Raw genomic sequence first — 20,000 nt, 5'->3', positions numbered from 1 at the left:
ATAAAAAGCTTCAAAAGCCATGGGCCTTCAGCAGACTTTGCAGGAATCATCCAAGCTTTTGACTCACTTCAGTCATAAGGACCAAACAATTACTACAGAATATGTAGGGTATAATTCTTGTTCAACATTAGCTTTACACTAGTATTGCTCTGTAATATCTCTGTAACAGAAACAGGGCTCAACACAGCTGAGATGCCTACTGGGAATTTGCATGCCCTTCAGCTGTTATTTTTGGAGGGCATGTGGATTCCATAGTGGCTACACTTGATCAAGTATTGCTTGTGGCGTGGGTAAAATGCATCCTTTTACAAAGGTATGCATGCCCAAATCCTAGGAGCTCTCAGATTGCCAGAGCTAACATATTTCAGCGATGGAATGAGAACTGAAAGCATCTGTTCTGCTCAAATAAGTAGCTAATAAGTTAAAACCAACATAATAATTATAAATTTAACTATTTAGTGATTTAAACTTTGAACTCAAAATGGAAAACAAAATACTGACTTGGAGGTATCCTAACACAAGTATGGCACAACCAATTCCTGCATAGTATCCTGCAAACTTGGTCATTTCCTGTTCAATGTCCAGCAGCCTGAAAAAAGGAAAAGGAAAAAAGAAGTGAGTAATACGTTTTTAAGTTTCTCACAGGTTTCTAATCTGATCCTCAAGTTAGATTCAGACCAGGTGAAGTCAGCTTGTTTTGCTAACAGAGGCATTGTTTCCCAATACCAAAGCTATTGCAAGGGGCTGGTTTCCCTGTTCTGGCCTTTGCACAGGGGTTGGGAGCTGGCAGCTACCAGAAAAGCTCCACCATCCTGCAGCACCCCTGTAGTGCCCAGGAAACGCCCCCAGACTGCCTGCTCCAAAGCAGCACAGGCGAGAGGGTGTTTCAGACAAGAGCTGCCCAACAAGTCTTCATTAGTTGTTGAATGTTCTTGCTTTGTGCCAAGCAACTAATAACATTCAGATTTCAACTGCATTTTATAGGGAGAAGTGAGGGCTGCTAAAGTCAAATAAAATATTACTTTGTACCATAAACTTACTAATCTAAAATGATCATTTGTTTTGTTACACAAGTAGTAGTGATAATTACTCCTAATATCAGTGAAGGACACTGAATTGCTGCTTTTGCATTTAATCTACTTTGAAATAGGTTGTTATAGGTTATGCATTTAGAAAACTTTTTCAAAAACATCCTGCAGAACAGCAAATTTTATTTAACTTACCCAAAATTTTGTACCCTGAACTTTTAAGCCACTAGGGACCATTCTGCACCTGACTTGATCTCTGACAAAAAACAGTCATGGAAACAACTTAGGTTGTTAACCTAAGTGATCTGACACAGATATCCAGAACAATTTTACATGACAATTAGGATAGTGGAGCAGATCCTCCTAGTAACTGTGCCAAGGCATATGATAAATAAGGAGGTGACTGGTGACAGCCAGTGTGACTTCACTAAGGGCAACTCATGCTGGAAAAATTTGGTGGCCTTCTACGACAGAGGTACAGCACTGATGGATGAGAGAAGAGTGACTGACATCATCTACTAACTGGATTTGTGCAAAGCATTTGATACTATCCTGCATGACATCCTTGGCTCTAAACTGGAGAGACATGGTGGATGGACCACTCAGTGGAAAGGAATTAATTTATAATGGTGCACCAAGAAATGATCCTTAGGAAAGGTTACAGGTTCAAATTTCACCTTTACAGAAATCTGTATCTGAATGAATTATCTGGACTCCATTTATTATATTTAATGGAAAGAAACAGCATGTCTTATGGGACAGTTCTTTTGATCTGCCTCAGACATCCCCCATAAGCTAAGATGAATTGCATTCTAGAAATGCTCATTTCTCTCTGGGACAAAAGTTTAGGTAACTTGCTCAGAAGTCAGCAGGCACCTACAGGTAACTAAGTTCTGACCAGAATGACCAGAAGTCATTACTACCTACAGTGTAATCAGAGAAAATAGATTAATGTACTCAGATAGGTAACATATATATTTGTTATCCAAACAATCATAATCGAAGAATATTCTTGCTGACAACTATAGCTGAAAGACCAAGATCCAAGCTGACCTTCTGTCCCTCCAGATAATATCACCAGCTCAGAAACAGGACTATGTAATCAGAACCATCTTATGAACAAAAAATATAAGATTTGGAGGCTGACCAGAACCTTCAATAGCAATGCATTCTCTGACAAGCTATGATAACAATGGGATATGATAACAATGATAACATCCATACTTACCCACATCTTATTGTGGCGTTCTTTTCATTGTGATAAATAGTACCATTAATCCACACTATGGTGTTATTTACACATGTCTTGTTTGGGTTTTTAAGCTCTTGCATTTCAATGTCATATTCGATAAATGTGTCTGCCATTGCACCAAACACAAGCAGCACAGCTGGTTGGGCCACTCCATGAACAATAGCACACAAACTACCAGCAACCATCATTAAAATCTCCGTAGATGATGAAAATCGAAACTAAAGAGGGAAGAAAAAATTATGGTCTCTGTTGCAAGGCAGTCTTCATACTGGTTGTGTAATGATAAATCATAAATTAGGTGGATCAGATAAAAAAACATTCTCTTTAAATTTCAGAAGTATCTTCAATATAGAAAGAAGAAAAATCTCTCTGTCCAATCTAATCTAATTACATCTGTGATTACAGCCTCATAAATTATTACAAGCTTCCTTGTAACATGTGAATGAATGTATTATCAGATAACATTAACAGCTCAATATCATTCTGCATGATCATCATTCCAGAAACTAGGTAAGAGATTAAAAATAGTTAACTATAATTCATATATATAGTCTGCTTTGCAGACTTCCAGTGGAGAGAGTAGGAGGGGAGGAAAAAGCCTTAGGGCATTATGTAGAGACTCTGAAAAGAGTCATCCAATTTCTCAAAAGTCTGTGGTGCTGTGGTAGGAAACCAACTAAACATCTCAGAGCAAGTTTTCATAGCTAAAATTCATTCTAAAATGCTTTGACTGAGCCAGGCTCTTAATCTGAGAGAAATGTGTAGAAAAGAGTTTTCACACAGGTAGCTTGGCAAAGATACAGTGGTTTAAGTTGCCTTTGTCATGATTGCATCAAATCTGATTCTCAGGGTGAAGTCAGCTGCAAATATATAGATTAAACTGTCCATATAGACTATCAGCATCAAATGCTATACATTTAAAAATAGGAGTGTCAAGAGGAGTCATAGCCTGCTGAAGAACCTGTCCAGGTTCTGTAGGTGCTATAATGTGCCCAGAGAAGAAAGGGTGGAAATTTACAGCATCAATGGAAAGGGATATTAGGGCAAAGCCAATATAAAGGGAAAACCAGTTAACACAAAAGATAAATAAATAAAACATCCTTCTACAAAAAAAAAGAAGAAAACAAGGTCAGAAGACAACTATACTTCTACCACTGTTTTACAAACCTTGCTCATAAGAAGCCTAGGAATTCACTTGACTTTTTAAAAAGCACACAGAAAATGCACAGATATGTGATATCTGATCTCTCAGCACATCTGAAGCAAACATACTGTATCTACCAGCAGCACTTCAGGAGTTAAATACCTGTGCAAACCTCTCTGCTTGCCCTCTGTGGGGACAGACTGTTGTCTCCACCCAACACCCAACCAGGAGCTGAGATACTCAGCCAGGTGCATTGCAAGGGATGTTACTGCACCAGCCTGCTGCTACAGTCAGGGCCATCCTTGTTTGGACACATTACAGACTGACTGACTGGGCTGTGTGCAAACCAGGAGTAGTAAGATCTCTTAGCTGCATGCTCTTGACTACATTTATTTTAAAATTTAGATTGGAATTACATCAAAGGCTAGATGTAATTCATACCATATGGTATTGTGCATCCACAAGTTTCCATTGCAACCAAATCATCTAAAACCCATGGAACAATTATGAGGGAGCTAAATTATCTGCCAAATATCACACAGAAGATTTTTGGCAGAAATAAGAATGAACCAAGGTCACCTAAATCCCTGCTATGCAACTTACCTCATTTCCATATATGTACCTGTAGCTTAAATATAATGTGTTTAATAGACATTTTTGACACCAAACAGACAAGGCAACAAGGGGTTCTAGTGAATTCCCACTGAATTTTATTGGTAGGATTTCAGGCCAAAAGATTTAATCCTTAAAAGTTCAGCTTAGTCACAGCTATACCCCAAAACAACCTTATTGGTTATTGTCACTTATTCTGCAACACAATACACGTCAAATATTTATAGACATTGCTTTCATTACCAGCTGAAAGAAGCCAACACGAACACTGTTTTCTTTCTTCTTTGATGACCTTCAACAACAGAAAACATAAAATTATGAACTTGTATTTTAGTACTTATTTTGTTTCATATGCCAAGTATAAAGAATTGAACTTAACTCACTTTTCACTTTTCTTCTCTATAAAAGGCTCTTCATATGCGTAGAAATTTCTGGCAAAAAGGATAAGATTTTATATTATTACTTTTACTCTCTTGGTTGCTTCTCTAAAATTACATTTTACTTGAGACATTTTGCCCAGAATTTTAAGAGACAAGCTGTTTCTTTCGGATTTCTTTGGAATCAGTGATTTGATGCTTCTTTGAAATTTTAGACAGAGACTAGAATGGAGGTTAAGTTAAAATTCTCTAAAGTTTATACTGTGTTCCATAAGCAGCTCCTCAACACACTGTTCCTATAATGTAGATTGTGGGTTCTTTGAGGTCAGCTAAAGAAGAAGAACCTACTGCCCAAATTGTTGGATAATCCTTCCGTTAAGACAGAGAAAGTTCCTGTTCCTACAGCAAGGGATCATCAGCAGCTGTGTACATTCAGTGATGAATGATAGGGATATTCTGTTTGTGGTGGGTTGTTTTGGTTTGGTTTTTAATGAAGCAAACTATTCAAGCTGTATTTGTCATAAACTGTTTTCAGAAACCAGATCCTAGAAAGCCTAAAGGAAGCTTTCCTTCAGGTATGTATGGATCACATGCATATTACATGTGAAAGTCCAGCAGAACTTGGGTTTCACGGTGGAAAGACGTGGTAGACTTCTAATCCTGGGCTGGTGCTCTCTTAGATGGGCAACCTGACAACAGGAAAAATTAAGTGATACTCTGGTTTTCCTGTTCTAGAGGCAGCTCCCAGACTGGCTACACAGTGTCAGAAAGAGCTGGCTGAAATTATAGTATTGTTACTGTCCAGCCAGCTACAGAGTTATCCAAAGGTCTAGAAAGGAGGAGGCTCTTAATTCCAATCAGACCTCTAATAATAGCTGAAGGTCAAATTCACTAAATCATCCCAAATTTTAACTATCAGAATTCTACACTTGATCTTAGTATCTAAGATCTTTTGTTTTAAAATCTCACAGTTAAGTTTTAAGAGAAATTAATCAAGTCTGGTTAAAATTCCTGAAAAAGTGTTTCCTCAAACTAAAAACATGGAAGAAGAAAGATAAATTTGAATATCAAAAACATTTTCAGAAGGAAGATCATATTGCTGGCATTTATGTTTTTAAAAGTTTCTAGGACTGCTTTGGTCTACCAAACACAACTGTTTCAGTTGTCTCAAATAAGAAGGTTCAACATTAGAGAACACCTTTTTTAAAAAAATAAATATTCCATCAATCTGATCCAATAACATTAACTTATTTGAATATTCCTAGAAATATTGATTGCTCAAATCATGTACATGACTTACCCTGATTTCTTGAGGCTGTTATCTGTGAAGGAAAATAAATGCACAGTCTAGTTAATGATTATTGCTAAAGTAAATAACCTTCTATAGACATGTGAAACATAAACTCTAGAGCTCCATGGGACCTGATCATTTGCATATTGCAAAGGAAAAATGGAAAAAAAGACAAGCTCTGATAAGAAGAGGGAATGCAGATTTTAGCATTACCTAAGCTCATAGAATTAGCTCATAAGAATTCTGCTGAATACATGTATGACTACAAATATGAGTGTTTGCCAGAAGAAACTGTGTAAGACAGCACTTCTTACTTTATTTTCTTCAATAGAACCCTTTTACTTGTACAGCAAAGTACTGAGTGTAAAAACCTATGATGATACCTTGAACTTCTTAGTTTGCCTGTAAAGATTGTCCATGAGTAGGGATAATTATATATTTACAGAAAAGTTTTGGGGGCAGCACATTTATGACAGCAGGTACCATATAACCCTATTTATATAACCCTATTTATTCCACAGACTATTTGCTTGTATTATATACTTCCTTTGCTTAGGCCATCCACCACATATTTTACATGCTTTATAACATAAGGAGGTGACTGAAGAATAAACTTCTTACATTTGCCATCTGAGTCAAAAGCATAATTATCCTCTCCCACTCTCTTGATGCTACGCAGAACTACTGGGTCAGACATGATGATTATTAACTTCAATCAAAAGCCCTGAAAAGAGATGGGGTGTGGGGATGGGGAAAAGAGTATCAGCTTACATTTGTCTGTGAACATAAAACAACATTGTGTTAAACTCCCCCTTTGCCCTCATGATCCCAGGACGACACCACTGATTACAGCACAAGTTGTAACAGGACAGATGTCATGGACTCAGTGAAACCTCAGAGTAGAAAAACATCTCCGAGAGTGCCCAACCCCCCCCGGCAGGCCTATGAGGAGGCTGCCCTGCAGGGCTTGGCAGCTCCTGGCAAACAGCCCTGTCCCCAGGTGTGGCTCTGCTAAAATGAACCACTGCCTCTGTGAGGGTGGCATCTGGGAGGGCAGCTTAGAGGCTCAGACCATAACAGGACAGATCCTGCCTCAGTTACAAGGGAGCAGCAGAACCTGCCCCTGCCTTGTCCCAACTGGCAACAGCTGGGAGAACCTTGACAGGGGACAACCGGGATTCGGGAAGGGAGAACGCTGGGGGCACATCGACATCTGTGTCATCACCAGCAGCTGCACTCCCACAGCTCTTGGCTACCAGAGCTGCTCCTCTGGGCAGTTTATTCCTGTAGTCACACTGACATGCTGAGCAGATATCATACATACATTTCTGTTAAAGAAGTGCTTTCATAAGGAAAAATCTGCCAGGGAAGCCTGGCATCCAGGATGCATCCAGGGGGAAATGCTGCAGAAGTCATCCCCAAAATAGTCACCCCCCTTTCACAAGCAATGTTATCTCATCTGCATCTTTGCTTAATGTAATGTATCCCAAGGCATAGTTACTGCACCTTCTTCCAGTCTTTAAGTATCAACACTTACATGATTACACGTCTGTATAAAACACTCACAACCTCTCATTTTAAGCATATTAAGCATTTAGATAACACAGTTCAGTTGTCCTTATTTCATTTTAACAAATGTTTATCAATTTTGTAATTGATAATTGTAACTTTTTTTAAGCCTGAATGTTGATAAAGTTTTAAGTAAGAGGAAAAGTGGGAAAACACCAATGATTGACAGACTTGACTGTCCCACATTTCTGAAACATTTTTCCTGCTTTTTCTAAAGCTTAACACATCAACTACTCTTCTGTTCCTTAGGCATCATTCATTAGCTTACTTAAACAGATTAGTATAGCAGATTAGCGTGCTGTACTAGATTATTAAAATAACCTTCCTCAGGGTCTGAATGTTTAATGGAGATCACTTAGAACATCTTAAAAAATACTGTTGCTGATGTTGCAATTTAAAATCAAGATAATAGAAATCAGAGAAAATAGAAGGTAATAGATCTACCCATGTGTGTGCAGAATACAACCTAGTAGCAGGGAATAACTCGAACTGCACTCAAATGAAATAGCACCTTACTCTAGCCAGTTACAGTGCAGCTGCTGGATTTTTGAGAAGCAAAAATCTTTGAAGAGCTCAAAATCCAGATTTAAATAACTAATATTGAAAAATACTAACAAAGGAACATATCCTGTAAATGGAGTAACATTAGGACCTCATCCAAGGTCCTGTGAAATCTATTTCAAATCACCTCTTTATTCAGATCAGATCTTTATTTAACATAAATGGGAGTGGAGGGGTGGAGGAAAAGAAAAATTAAAATTAGCCCTGAAAGCACTATCCTTCATGTTTCTCTGAAGTTAGGTTCCTCACATATTGGTGATAGCATTTATGCAGAAAGACATATATTGCTTCAAAGTGGAACTTAAATGTTTTGTTCTTCAAGCAGTCCCATTAAAAAAAATTTAAAACTGAGAAAAAAACAAAAACAAACAAACAAACAAATACAACAAAAAACCATGAACACTAACTGTGCACAGGAAATGCAGCATTTAGGTTAAATTGTCCCAAAGGAAAAAAATACAAATACCTTTCAGTGCAGGAAGTGTCATCAGTTAACTCTGAAATAACAAACAGGACAAATTTGTTACTCACCTGTGCCTGTGAGAAATAATAGGATCATAAACAAATTGCAAGGACTCTGTTCAATTAGTCAGTGAAGCACCCAAGCATTTTCCTGTATATTTTCATTATTTTAACCCATTTGTTAGAACTGAATCTTTCAATTGGGCCTTGGCTATTTGCACCTGGGTCAATAACCATGCGGTCACAATGTTTTCAGTTCATTGACATCTAATGGAGTGTTTAAATTTGACTAATGCAATCTCAAACAAAGTCAGTGCACTTGGAAAACAATTATACATGAGGAGACCAGACAGTTCTCTGGAAAACAACTCACAGTTGAATGCACAGGAAGAATTAATATAGCATAATTTTATCAGCAACTTTATTTGGCAGACAATATTTGTGTATGCTCCTGTCCCCACTGTCCATAGCAACATCAGCTGAATAACGTGAGAATTGGTTCAGAGATTAGGCTAAATTCAGATTAAAAACTTGCTCAAAAGCTTGGTTTTCTAACTAAGATTGCCTGTTTCCACAAGGCTTCTAACTTTTTCCAATTTTTCCTTTGAAATGAAGATTTTACAGCCTGGAAGCTCCTGAGTAGTAGTGAATTCTCCTTGGATACAAGCCCTCCATGGATTTTTCAATAAGGGACACTGATGAGGACAGTGCTATGACCTCAGACAATATCAGTGCATAGCTTAGAGGGAAATGGCAAACAGGGTTTAGTTCCTCTGTGAAATCAGTTCTCACTGCAGAGGCTCCTGACTGGTAGGACAAGACAGAAAGACAACGTCTTAATCACAGTGATTGTCAGGTCTCTTCAAGACTTCTGTGCTCTCATACTTCCTATGATAAAGCCTCATGCCCACAAGAGTGTCACAATTAAATGTAGCTAAGCAGAAATCCAATTTTCCTCGGTTAGCATCATTACTGTGTTTACAATGACAGCATAACTAAGTGCAAATTCAGTGTCTGCTCCCACTACTTTACAAAAAGAAGTCTCCAGCTATACCACTGTACACAGCACAGATTTGAGAACAACACAATTGGAGGTAACATCACAGTGATAATAATTTAGTCCACCACGGCACAGATCTGGATAAAACAAACAGTTACTTGCAGTGCAGGGACAGGTACCTTCATGGTAGTGGAAAAGCTGGAAGGAAAATTATATTATGAGCAGAACTCTGCTTTATTTCAATCCCCACTGACAGCTTCTTCAGGAGCAAAGGCAATGCAATGCCTTTGGCTTTCACAGTATTTAAGCAGAGTTCACACTCTTAATGAGCCCTTTGGGGTTTTGGGTTTTTTAATTTTTGGTTTGTGGTCTCTATAAAAAATGCAGGTAGATCTTTACATTGCAAAGTTGGACAACTGCAGACAGACTGGACCTGTCAGTCTCCCTGGCAGGCTGGAGATAAAACAGACTGTGGAAAGCACTCTAACTGAAAGCCTTGTAATTACAGCACTTCTACTAATTTGATATAAAGTTCCACTCACTGATTAAAGCCCACAGAGATCAGTTTAAGTCCCATGTTTGTAGACATGTCTGTTGTCATGGCAAAACCAGGCTTTTTTTCTTCAGTCCAGGTAAATTGGCTTTTATTTTTGTTTATTGACCAGACTGCAGATCAAGCCAAAACTCTGTTGTTTTTATATTGATTTACAAATATACATTATAGACTGCAACACAGATGCAGGCAAACGAATGCTTCAGCAAAGGAATACAACTCCAAGCAGAGTAAGGGATATTATAGAAAATGGTGTTTTTAATAAGGTTTGCAAGAGAAGGAAAGCCAGCCTGTGTACTGGGTCTGTTCTGCATGCACACATATGCCAAGAGAAAAATTTCCTTGACCTAAAGGAACTCAGGAATACTATACAGGGAAGGCAGTTACCTAATCTTTCTTCATACTTTCTTCACTACTGATGCTGCAGAGGAAGTAAAGCAATAAAAACTAGCATCTCTCAACTGCAACTTTTACAACATGCTGAGTAACTTCCAGCCAGCACAAGAAGCTGCATTTCACCAGCATACAGACTTATGTAAAGCACCAAGAGCAGCCATAGGGCTTGCAGTAAAAATGGGTATCTTAAACCTGCCATGTCAGAGCAGAAAGCAGATGTATGAGCAGAAAATAAAAGCAGTGATACTGTTCCTATTATGCTTAAAAACATGTCAAGTGATTGCAATTTCCTTTTAAATTAAGCTTAGCCAGAGCAGAATTTGACCATAATAAGGGCAACTTCATTGCATCTTGCCCTGCAAGAGATGGATTGTCCACAAGCAATCTCTAAAAAGTTCTGTTCTTTAAATTGGTTTAAATCTTTATTTAGTTGATTGCATTAGGCATTCTCTGTTTTCTGGGCCAAGAGTGCTCACAGAGAAATATAACTGAACTTTTTCTTTACGCAGAATTTCATCCATCATCAATAATTACTTTTAAATTCACTACTAAATCAATTGGAGGATAATTCCAGATATGCAGGCTCTTCCCAAGCGTATTTTGCAGTAGTGATGTTTTCACACAGTCTAAGCTTCAGTTCAGCAGGTGAAGTGCTCCAACCTGCACCCTCCTGCCTGTGCTCAGGGTCCACAGGCAAACTCCCACGGCCTAGTGGCGCAAATTTATTGTTTCAGAGGCAAAGAGGCAGTACTTGCTCCCTTCTTTTCTGAGACTTCAGTATTGACAGCAAAAGGTTTTGGTAAAATAAAGCTTTTCTGGGTAGCATTACTTCAGTATCCACAGTAATGGGAAAGGTTCTGGGTCCTGCTTGCTTTGCTTGACTTTCTGTTGTCTGTTGGCCTCAGCTCAGTAGATTAGCTCTCCTTAATGAGCCTTGACAGTCCCTCAGGCTCTTTAAATCACTATATATAGCCAGCAATGCTTATACAACATAGGTAGGTGAGGCAGGCATAGAGCATAGCCAGAAGATTAATACCAAGTACATCCCTAAAATAGACAGATCACAGTACAAGTCATTAGCAATAGCAGGGAGAGGGGCCCTGCTGATGTGCTGATTAGGAAAGCACCACCAGACACAGAATTTATGAGATTTTTTTCTTTTAACCAACATGCAGGTCTTGGCACACAAGTTTATGAGCAAATTGGGCTGTTTCTACGTTCTGACACTGGAAATAACTGGTGAAGGCAACTCATGAGCACGTGGAAGTAAAGACTGAGCTTGCAGATGTCTCCCCAGAATGTGAGTAGAACTTACATCTACTGTTATAGTGAGGAGTACTTGTTACATGCATTTGCAGGATGTCCAAGAGAGCTAAACATTTGTTTTCTAGCGCACCGACAAGAGAATATGCAGTCCCTTCCTTTCCAGAGTAATTTTACGAATTGTTGCTTATCTTAACACCTACAGGGTCTGAATAAAATGATAATTCAGAAATGTTCTTCCCAACATGTGGAATCTTTCCCTACTTCAATTTTCAAATACTGGGTTGGTGACCTAAGATTTTAAATGTTTTTGTTTTCCTAGGGCTTTTATGATGCTGTGGTAAAAATGTGAAGTATAAGCCATACAAAGAAGATAAAATCACAGAGTTTTCATCAGCTGAAAACACACTGTACAGACTACATTCATCTCCCTGCAAAATGATGTGTAGGAGAGTATTTCTTTTCAGGTAGAATATTAATAAAGATCCTAAATTATTTGTTGCCCACCAAACCAAAATTATCACATATTTACACAGCATACCAACAAGCACTCCTTTTCCATGAAAAGTGCAAAGCTCTGCATGTGCAGGAACAGCTCACCCAAGAGATCTGATGTTTTGTGCCTGCCAACTTGTTCAATTAATTAACTGAAAACTAGAGGTTTGTAGCTATGGAAGGGTGACTCTGGAGAGCTGCTGGATGTTCTTTCAGCGGGCTGCCTGTGTGCTATGTGAGTGCTCCTTCTGAAGAACCACAGGGCCTAAATTTCCTATTGGCAGTTCTTCCTCAGATGCCTGGCAGGTCATTCTACCCCTTTCAGAGCACTGACTTCTGGAGTTTTGCAGTGCCTGCACAATGGGGGATGAAGGAATCCAAAGCACACACAGCCCCCACACATCACCCCAGCCTGAAATTCCTTGGCATAAGCAAAGTTCCTGTGGGAGTAAATAAACACCCTCCTTCAATATGGGGTCTGTGTGCTTGGGTTTCCTTTAGTGCAGAGCAGCAGAGGGGTGCTGTACTTTGCATCATCTAGGGATCTTGGAGGGCTCCCAATGCAGTGATACTGCTTTTCTCAAAAATCAATTGCTTTTATAGTGGCTCATGTGTAGGCATGAGAAGCCAAGCTCTATCACACAAGTTCTCAATTTGCCAGGCAAATATCAAAGTTTGATGGAAAACAGAATTTGCCTTTAGCTATTTACTGGCTACATTATTAATCCAAGTGCAATATTTATGAAGACACGCCAATACTCTTGAAATATCATGCTGACATTTTCTCTGGAAATGCACTGCAAATTTGCCACTCCATGCAGCTATTTCAAAATCAGTATGATCTTGGAAGCCAAGTGGTTTCTTTTTGACTTTTGTAGAACTTCGCAATTATCAAACAAGAGATATTTTGAATAGCATTGTACTTTGACAGACTTAGAGGATTTTCTTGTGAGGGAACTTTAACCGAGACTTTTTCTCTTGGTCCTGACCCCAGGTTCCTTCCAGTAATGCCATCATCTAGCAGAATACATAAGGCAGAAGGCTCCAGCAGAGCAAAACCTACCATGATGCTCAGGTCACTGTGTTACTGGAGAGGGAGTGCTAGCACGTGGCAAGAACTAGGCAGCAGGGAAATGCAGACTGAGTAACACTGGCCCAGGGCTGCCAGGGGAAGGAAGAGCAGTGCTGCCCTCTCAGCTGTCTCCCCTAGAGCATTTTGTCTGACAGAGCTTCTGTGCCAATTACTGCTACATAAACACAGTGGCTAACACTAACCAGAGCAATCCCTGGCATTTTCCTTACAAAAGCCAGGCTGGCATCCTGGCCAAACACTCCAGCTCTTATCTACAGTGCCTAGTTTCAAATTTTACTTGTTTTCCAGTAGTGCAAGCTCACTGTCCACTGCTTCTTCCCTACAGCACAGCTGAGAAAGGAAGATGTGATTTACAAGTTCTGTTTTCAATTAGGTTAATTGTTTGCCCAAAACTTGAATTATTTTGTTCAATTTTGTATTGGAAAAAAGGAAACTTGAGTCCTAAAGTTATGTATATATATCACTGTACTAGCTTGCCAAATACCTTGCTGTGATTTAGTGGCACAGCGTTACAAGAGTCTGCTGACAGCAGGTCCTCTCTCTTTTTGTGTCTAGCACTGCTCTAAATTCTAAATGGACAAAGGAAATGTCATTGCCTGGCATATCATTGCAGATGGACAGGGGGGATCCATGATCAGCTGCTAAAACATTCTGTTTTCAGACTTTATTTTATATTACAAAAGCCTTCATTAGCCTGAGTAATTTCACATCGTTGTGGTGCACTTTTTCAGAGCACTCTCTGAGTCCTCTCAGAAAATAAAGGTCACCAACACAGGGAAAAATTACAAAGATGATTTCAAAGTGCACACATTCAGGAATACTGCAATCCTTGTCAAATTTAACAGGGACATTCACAGCAAGAAAGCCAAGTGTCTAACCAAAGTACCTGAGCTGGAGGGTTGATTACGTCAACCTCAAAACAACAGTGAGATGGGCCGCTAAAATAAGCAGTGCAAACGTCCCAAAAATTTGGGATTTCAGTTTTCTTCCCCTTCTACTGCAGTTTACAGGAGGGCTTTCACTGAAAACCCTCCTGTAAACTGCAGTAGAAGGAGAAGAAAACTCTTACCTGTATATATTTGCTTAATGGTTTAAAATCAGAGATCATTAGTCAATAGCTCAGAAGTTCATATTGATGACTACTGAGGCACTCATCATTAAGTGGTAATGGATGTTGTCACTTGTTATACTTTATTAGCTTTGTAACTGATTTAATTATTTAATGAGAGTTCAACATCCATTCACTATCAGATTCTGAGATTTCTTTCCATACCTACTTGATGACGTGACAGCAAAATTTGGGATCAGAGTAAATGCAAATCGCAGTTCATGAACTCAGTAGGAACAGGAACAACAGACAGGCTCTAGCACACAGGCCTAATACATTGAGCTTCCTTTAATATTCATGTCTTGAGATAGAAATCATGTTACACAGAAGACAGACTTTAAAAATGTCACATTTTAAAGGTGAGATGTCTGCACATCTACACCTATGTTGGTAACTAGAACCTAGGTGACTGCTTAGAACCTGTGAAAAAGTTTCTCTTAACAGGATGTCTGGAATGTGCTTATTGGATTTCCTATAAATATTGGCTTTAATGAATTAAATCTCCATGCATTTCCTCATTTCTTTATACAAACACACTTTCTATATAGTATGTTCTGCTGTGCTGTGTATCACTGCTGAACAGGCAACAAGTGACAGAAGACTCAGGCACTGCCCCAAAGTCCACCTGGTCTAAGGGGCAGAGAGCAAATCACTCACTGTCCCACAAGTCACATAACAAATTAGTCATCAGATCCACCACTGCAGCTTACACTTCTCTTGAGTTCTTCCTGGGGTTACTCTGCTTCTGTGTTACAGATAAGAAAAGCAGCCTGGGTAGCATCATAAAAGTGGTCAATGAGAACCATTCTTTTTCCCAGGGGAATTTCTCTCTCTGGTATCAGCATAAATAATGACCCATGTCCACAAATTAAAACTTTCAGAACTGATAAGGTCATTCCTTTCAGTCTGAAATGTCCTTAAAGGACAGAGCTGATGAGAAAGTCTGGTCAGCAAAGCTTGAAAGCAGGAAAATCTATTGAGAAGAAAGATACAGAAGGTTTTGTCAAGGCACACGTTATTCATGGATCCCAATCACATTGTGCCAAAGCTCCTATTCCTGCTCTCCTCTAACATACAGTGGTCTGGAAGGGCTGCAACCAGAAACAAAGCCCCTAACAGGAGTTGTGACTCAGGAAGTTGGAGGGCTGGCTCAGCACATTTGCTTCATTGCACTTCCACATCGTTAACTTATTTGCTTGTAGCTCTCACTTTCAGACTCACTGCACATAGCAGTTTTGGCTTCCATACTTTCTCTTATCATTTACTGGATCATCAGAGACAGATACAGAGTGAGAAACCTGAATGGAAAGCATGTCTTCATAACAGGCTGTGACACTGGACTTGGAAACTCACTGGCTAAATGGCTTGACAAAAGGGGATTTTGTGTCATTGCTGCATGTGCCACAGAAAAAGGAAGCCGAGAGCTACAGTGCTGCTCTTCTCTCTCACTGAAGACAGTGAATCTGAACTTAGCAGACTCCGACAGCATTGCCAGGGCTGTGGTGTTTGTGACTGAACAGACAGCTGGCAAGGGTAAGTGACAAGGCAACCTCTCAGAAAGATGATTCAATACAACCAAATCTGGTCTAGCTAAAAGTTCTGTTGCCTCTCTACTCACTGCAGAGGCATTTTAATCTCACTGATGAAACACATTCACTCCTCAGTTCTGTCATTTGTCAGTTCAAATATATTCTCTCCAGCAATGCTGCCCATTGCTTTCATCAACAGGGTACCTAAAAATCTATTTGCTTGGTCTGTTAAAACCAGATCATTCCCAGGTGTGTTTTTTAAACTCCTTCTGGTGTAGTTGAAGAATGTCAGTGGAAGGAAGGCACTAACTGGTACCAGAAAATTTTCTTAACAATTCAGTCCACTCAATTAAAAATGGTTAATTCAGGGCCTCTGCAGTCCTTCTTTAGTAAAGAGAAGAGTATATTTTTGTATGCCTGGATAAGTCTGACATTTGCATTGTACTCAACAATTGCACTGACTGCAACAGTGAAACACTTGCAATTTCAGCCAGTTTTGTTAGAGCTGTTACAGGGGTAGCTCTCACTACTCCTATCATGTATCTCTGAGTACTCCTGTAAAGAAGAGGAGCTCACCCTTTGATACCTGAGACTTCAGTGATGGGTTTGGCAAAGGCTAAAAAGATCTGCATGGTAAATATATTCAACTATGGCAATACACATTTATCAGCATTGATAGCTCAGACTAAAGGCTACCAAAGGGCATCACAGCACTGTAACTACCAGCTGTAATACACAGTTACACCAACTATTCAATAAGCTTATTAATAAATTAATTACTTAAAACAGCAAAACATGTATCTTCTACCATTAGACTTTCTCCTTAAAGATTGTAATAGGCTTTTGGCCTTATCATGAATATTCCAGACCATTCTTGAATGCAGAGATTGAGAGCAAGTTTAACAAAATTCTTAGCACTTACCTCGTGCAGCAGGCTCTTGCTCCCAACTTGTAGAAAGCCCCAGGTTCTCAGGCAGGATAGCCACTGCTAATGCTTTCCCCTCAGTGTGTAAGACTCTTTATGGAGGCTGAGTGCTGGACTTTCGGCCTCTCCCCTCAGGCACAGGCTGTCCTCAGCAAACTCTAGGAAACGTCACTATTTATCTAAAGTTCCTCCAGTCATTTATAAAGGTAGTAAAGCAGCATTATCAATACACAGGGCTAAGCTAGTATCTTTAGAAGCATTGACTAATTCTACAGATTTGGTCCAGACCTTTAGACCCCAAACCAGAACAATCAGTCTCTCCACTTCTATGCAGACCATTTCATTTTCACAAGAATACAAACACATATTAGGAGTCTACATACCTGAGCAGATCTGGATAAAGCCCAGCATGGTAGCTCACATCTCCAAACAAAATAGTGTTCCTTTAACACTTTACCCATGCTCTTCAGCAAATTCTAACACATGTACAAAGCAGATCATCCAAGCAAATCCCAGACAACTGTATTCATCTCACTGAAGTTTTTGCAGACTGTGTGCTTGGTTCCCAATGCATCCATGATACTCCAGGGTAAGATATTGCCATATACTGAGATAAATGGTTTTGCATTCCTCCTAGGGCTTTTTGGCTTTGTGAGCAATGCTGAAGGAACAGCACCTGTAGCACCCACTGACTGGCTGAGGATTGAAGACTTCCATTCAGTCCTGGATGTTAGCCTGCTGGGATTGATTGAAATCACACTCAAGCTTCTGCCTCTTCTGAAAAAAGCTGAGGGAAGAGTTGTCAATCTAATGAATGCCAAAGGTCTCATGGCTTTTGTAGGGGGTGGCTACAGTCTGTCCAAATGGGGCATGGAAGCTTTCTCTGACACCTTAAGGTAAGTAGCCAGAAACACACGCATGGATCCAAGAACAGATTCCAGACGTGCTGAGGAAGGGTATGTTTGCCCATTTTGATTCCTCTCTGGAAATCTTGCCTAAAGGGGGAAAGGAAAATAAGAGGACTGGTCACTTTTTAAAGATTTTGCTCTCCAGTACTATGGACAGACCCAGCAAGGAGCTGCACTTGGAAAATTTTCATGTCCCAGACAAGTTGTTAGCATGCAGATTTCAGGCATGTGAATCCAGTGTATGCCTGAAAGTAAATAAAAAATATAGCCTGGTCAGACACCGAGTTTCTTGGGCAAGTTAATATACTTGCTTGTATCTTTTGCTCTAATTCTCCTTAACAGTCTGAGCTGGGCAATTCCAGACAGCAACCACACTACCAAAGGTAATTGTAACTTCAGAAAATTAGGCTGAACACCTTTACTGAAACAGTTGTACTGCACTGCTTCTAGAAAGCTAAGGCCCAGCCCAGTGAGCCAAATCTACATGAGTCAGAACAACTAGGAAAGCTGGTTCCATCATTATGAGTACTTACTTAAAGAAACCATACACCCCAAAGAAATAGAAACTAATGGCTAATATAGATGTGGTCCATTCCTTTACACACTGTAGAACATGGCTTCCTTGGTCTCTTGAACTGCCCAGCAAGACAAAAATGCCATTTTCACCCCAAAGGAGTTGCACTGCAACTCGAAATTACATTGAGGGAACTACACTATGAGGAAGCCCATTAACATTTAATCATTTAACCATAGCCATTTAGCCATAGGATAAAGAATGACGTTCTAATCCAATTGAAAATTTTTTTCACATTTACATTTTTCAGACACTTTAATATTCTGCTGTTGCTGTGAACTAAAATAATGCAACAGTATATGAAATTGTCAAAAGGTCTCATATGAGAATACATGACTAAGATGCATCTAGCTGTTACACCCTTTGCAAGAGTCCAGCATAAATCACAGAGAATTGTGAATCTACTTGACACTGCTTTTTTTCCCTCAGTTGTCTGCTCTGCTTTTACAGAACAAGTACACTGCTATGAATCCAATTTGAACCTTTCAAAATGATTCTGATATATTAAGATAATAATCAAATTCTCATTTATTAACGTGACAGATTTTCAACTTATGATTCATAGTTGTGCCATTATTGGATGGTCAGGGAGATTATTTGATTTCTTTTCTTCTAGGATAGAAATGCGGCATTTTGGAGTGAAAGTAAGCATTGTTGAGCATGGTTTCTTTAAGGCAGAAGAAGTTAATTCAGATATCATTGAGAAATACCTCTTCAAACTTTGGAACAGACTGACTCCTGAGATCAGGGACTCCTATGGAGAAAAATACTTAGTTGAATGTAAGTAGAAAAAGGATTGTATGAAAGCTCAGGGGGGATATTATCAACATATATAAATACCTGAATTGAAGCTCTAAAGACAACAGAGCCATGCACTTTTTAGTGTTGTCCAGGGACAGGACTCAAGGCAAAGGGCACACACTGAAACACAGGATGTTCCTGCTGAACACTTCAGTGTGAGGGTGACTGAGGACTAGCACAGGTTGCCCAGGGCAGCTGTGGAGTCCCCCTCTTTGGAGATATCCATAACCATCTGGACATGTCCTGGGCAGCTTGGTGACCCAGCTTAAGTAGTGGGGCTTGATGCCAGAGGTCCCTTTCAACTTCAACCTCTCTGTGATTCTGTGAACATTTACTTGACATCATTAATGCTCATTAAGGACCCATCACTGACTGCTCTTTACTATGTGTATGTTAGATGAGGCCTGAGATATTAATTAGTTCACACATGAGACTGGAGAGATATGAGGTCATGCTACCTTTCCTTGTCCCTCTATACTTACAGGTAGGATGCCCAGTGGGAATGAGCTGCTATGGCCATATGCTACATTTATTGCTTCTTGGTATCTGAAAAGTTAGTGCAGTGTGACACAGAACATACTGTACAGAACATCTGGCTCAAGTATAGGCCAGGGAGGATTTTGCTTATTGGACTTGTGGGTGTTTTGTAGCCTTTCTTGTCTCTGCTTTGCTGTAGCTATACTGCTCTCAGCACTTGAGACAGTAGTTTAAAGCAAGCCTGAAGCTGTAGCCAAACCTTTGGGTATAAAGAACACTCTCGCAGAGATGTTGCATATAAATGCTTTCAGGACTAATTTTTTGTTTACAGATATAAAAGCCCAAAGATCATCAGTGAAAAGACTGTGTGACTATGATACTTCTAACGTCATAAAATGCATGGAACATGCCCTGATAGCAAAGTACCCCAGGACACGATACAGGGCTGGATGGGATGCAAAGTTCTTCTGGCTGTTTCTCTCCTATGGCCCGAGCTGTCTGTCTGATATGCTGCTGCGTATTACACTTCCAGCTCCAGCAGAGAGCAGGAGACCAGTTCATGGAGCTCTGATGAGTGTCTAG

The 20,000-nt window shown here is 39.6% G+C and overlaps 2 protein-coding genes across 6 annotated transcripts in view; one reads left to right on the top strand and one right to left on the bottom strand.

Annotated features, from left to right (window-relative positions):
- Positions 1–6,401, bottom strand: part of ABCB11 (ATP binding cassette subfamily B member 11) — a 34,338-nt gene extending 27,937 nt beyond the window's left edge. For 3 of the 5 annotated variants that reach the window (XM_064717803.1, XM_064717806.1, XM_064717804.1), the window contains exons 1-5: positions 6,326–6,401; positions 5,971–5,995; positions 4,280–4,328; positions 2,257–2,498; positions 502–589 (exon numbers count right to left, since the gene is read on the bottom strand). In XM_064717803.1, the coding sequence (XP_064573873.1) occupies positions 502–589; positions 2,257–2,498; positions 4,280–4,328; positions 5,971–5,995; positions 6,326–6,401 (480 nt within the window). Of the gene's footprint in view, positions 1–501; positions 590–2,256; positions 2,499–4,279; positions 4,329–4,419; positions 4,468–4,505; positions 4,522–5,713; positions 5,729–5,970; positions 5,996–6,318 lie in introns of all 5 variants that reach the window. The other 2 variants (XM_064717802.1, XM_064717805.1) reach the window with 2 other exon arrangements.
- A 5,099-nt stretch (positions 6,402–11,500) lies between these two features.
- On the top strand, positions 11,501–20,000 carry DHRS9 (dehydrogenase/reductase 9). Its single transcript, XM_064718355.1, has 5 exons — positions 11,501–11,545; positions 15,407–15,737; positions 17,296–17,554; positions 18,757–18,920; positions 19,750–20,000. The coding sequence occupies exons 1-5, from the start codon at positions 11,531–11,533 to the stop codon at positions 19,998–20,000; spliced, it is 1,020 nt and encodes a 339-aa protein (XP_064574425.1). The 5' UTR covers positions 11,501–11,530.

Source organism: Zonotrichia leucophrys, chromosome 7, assembly GCF_028769735.1.
Source record: "Zonotrichia leucophrys gambelii isolate GWCS_2022_RI chromosome 7, RI_Zleu_2.0, whole genome shotgun sequence".
NCBI lineage: Eukaryota > Metazoa > Chordata > Aves > Passeriformes > Passerellidae > Zonotrichia > Zonotrichia leucophrys.
This window is presented reverse-complemented; position numbering and strand designations above follow the sequence as displayed.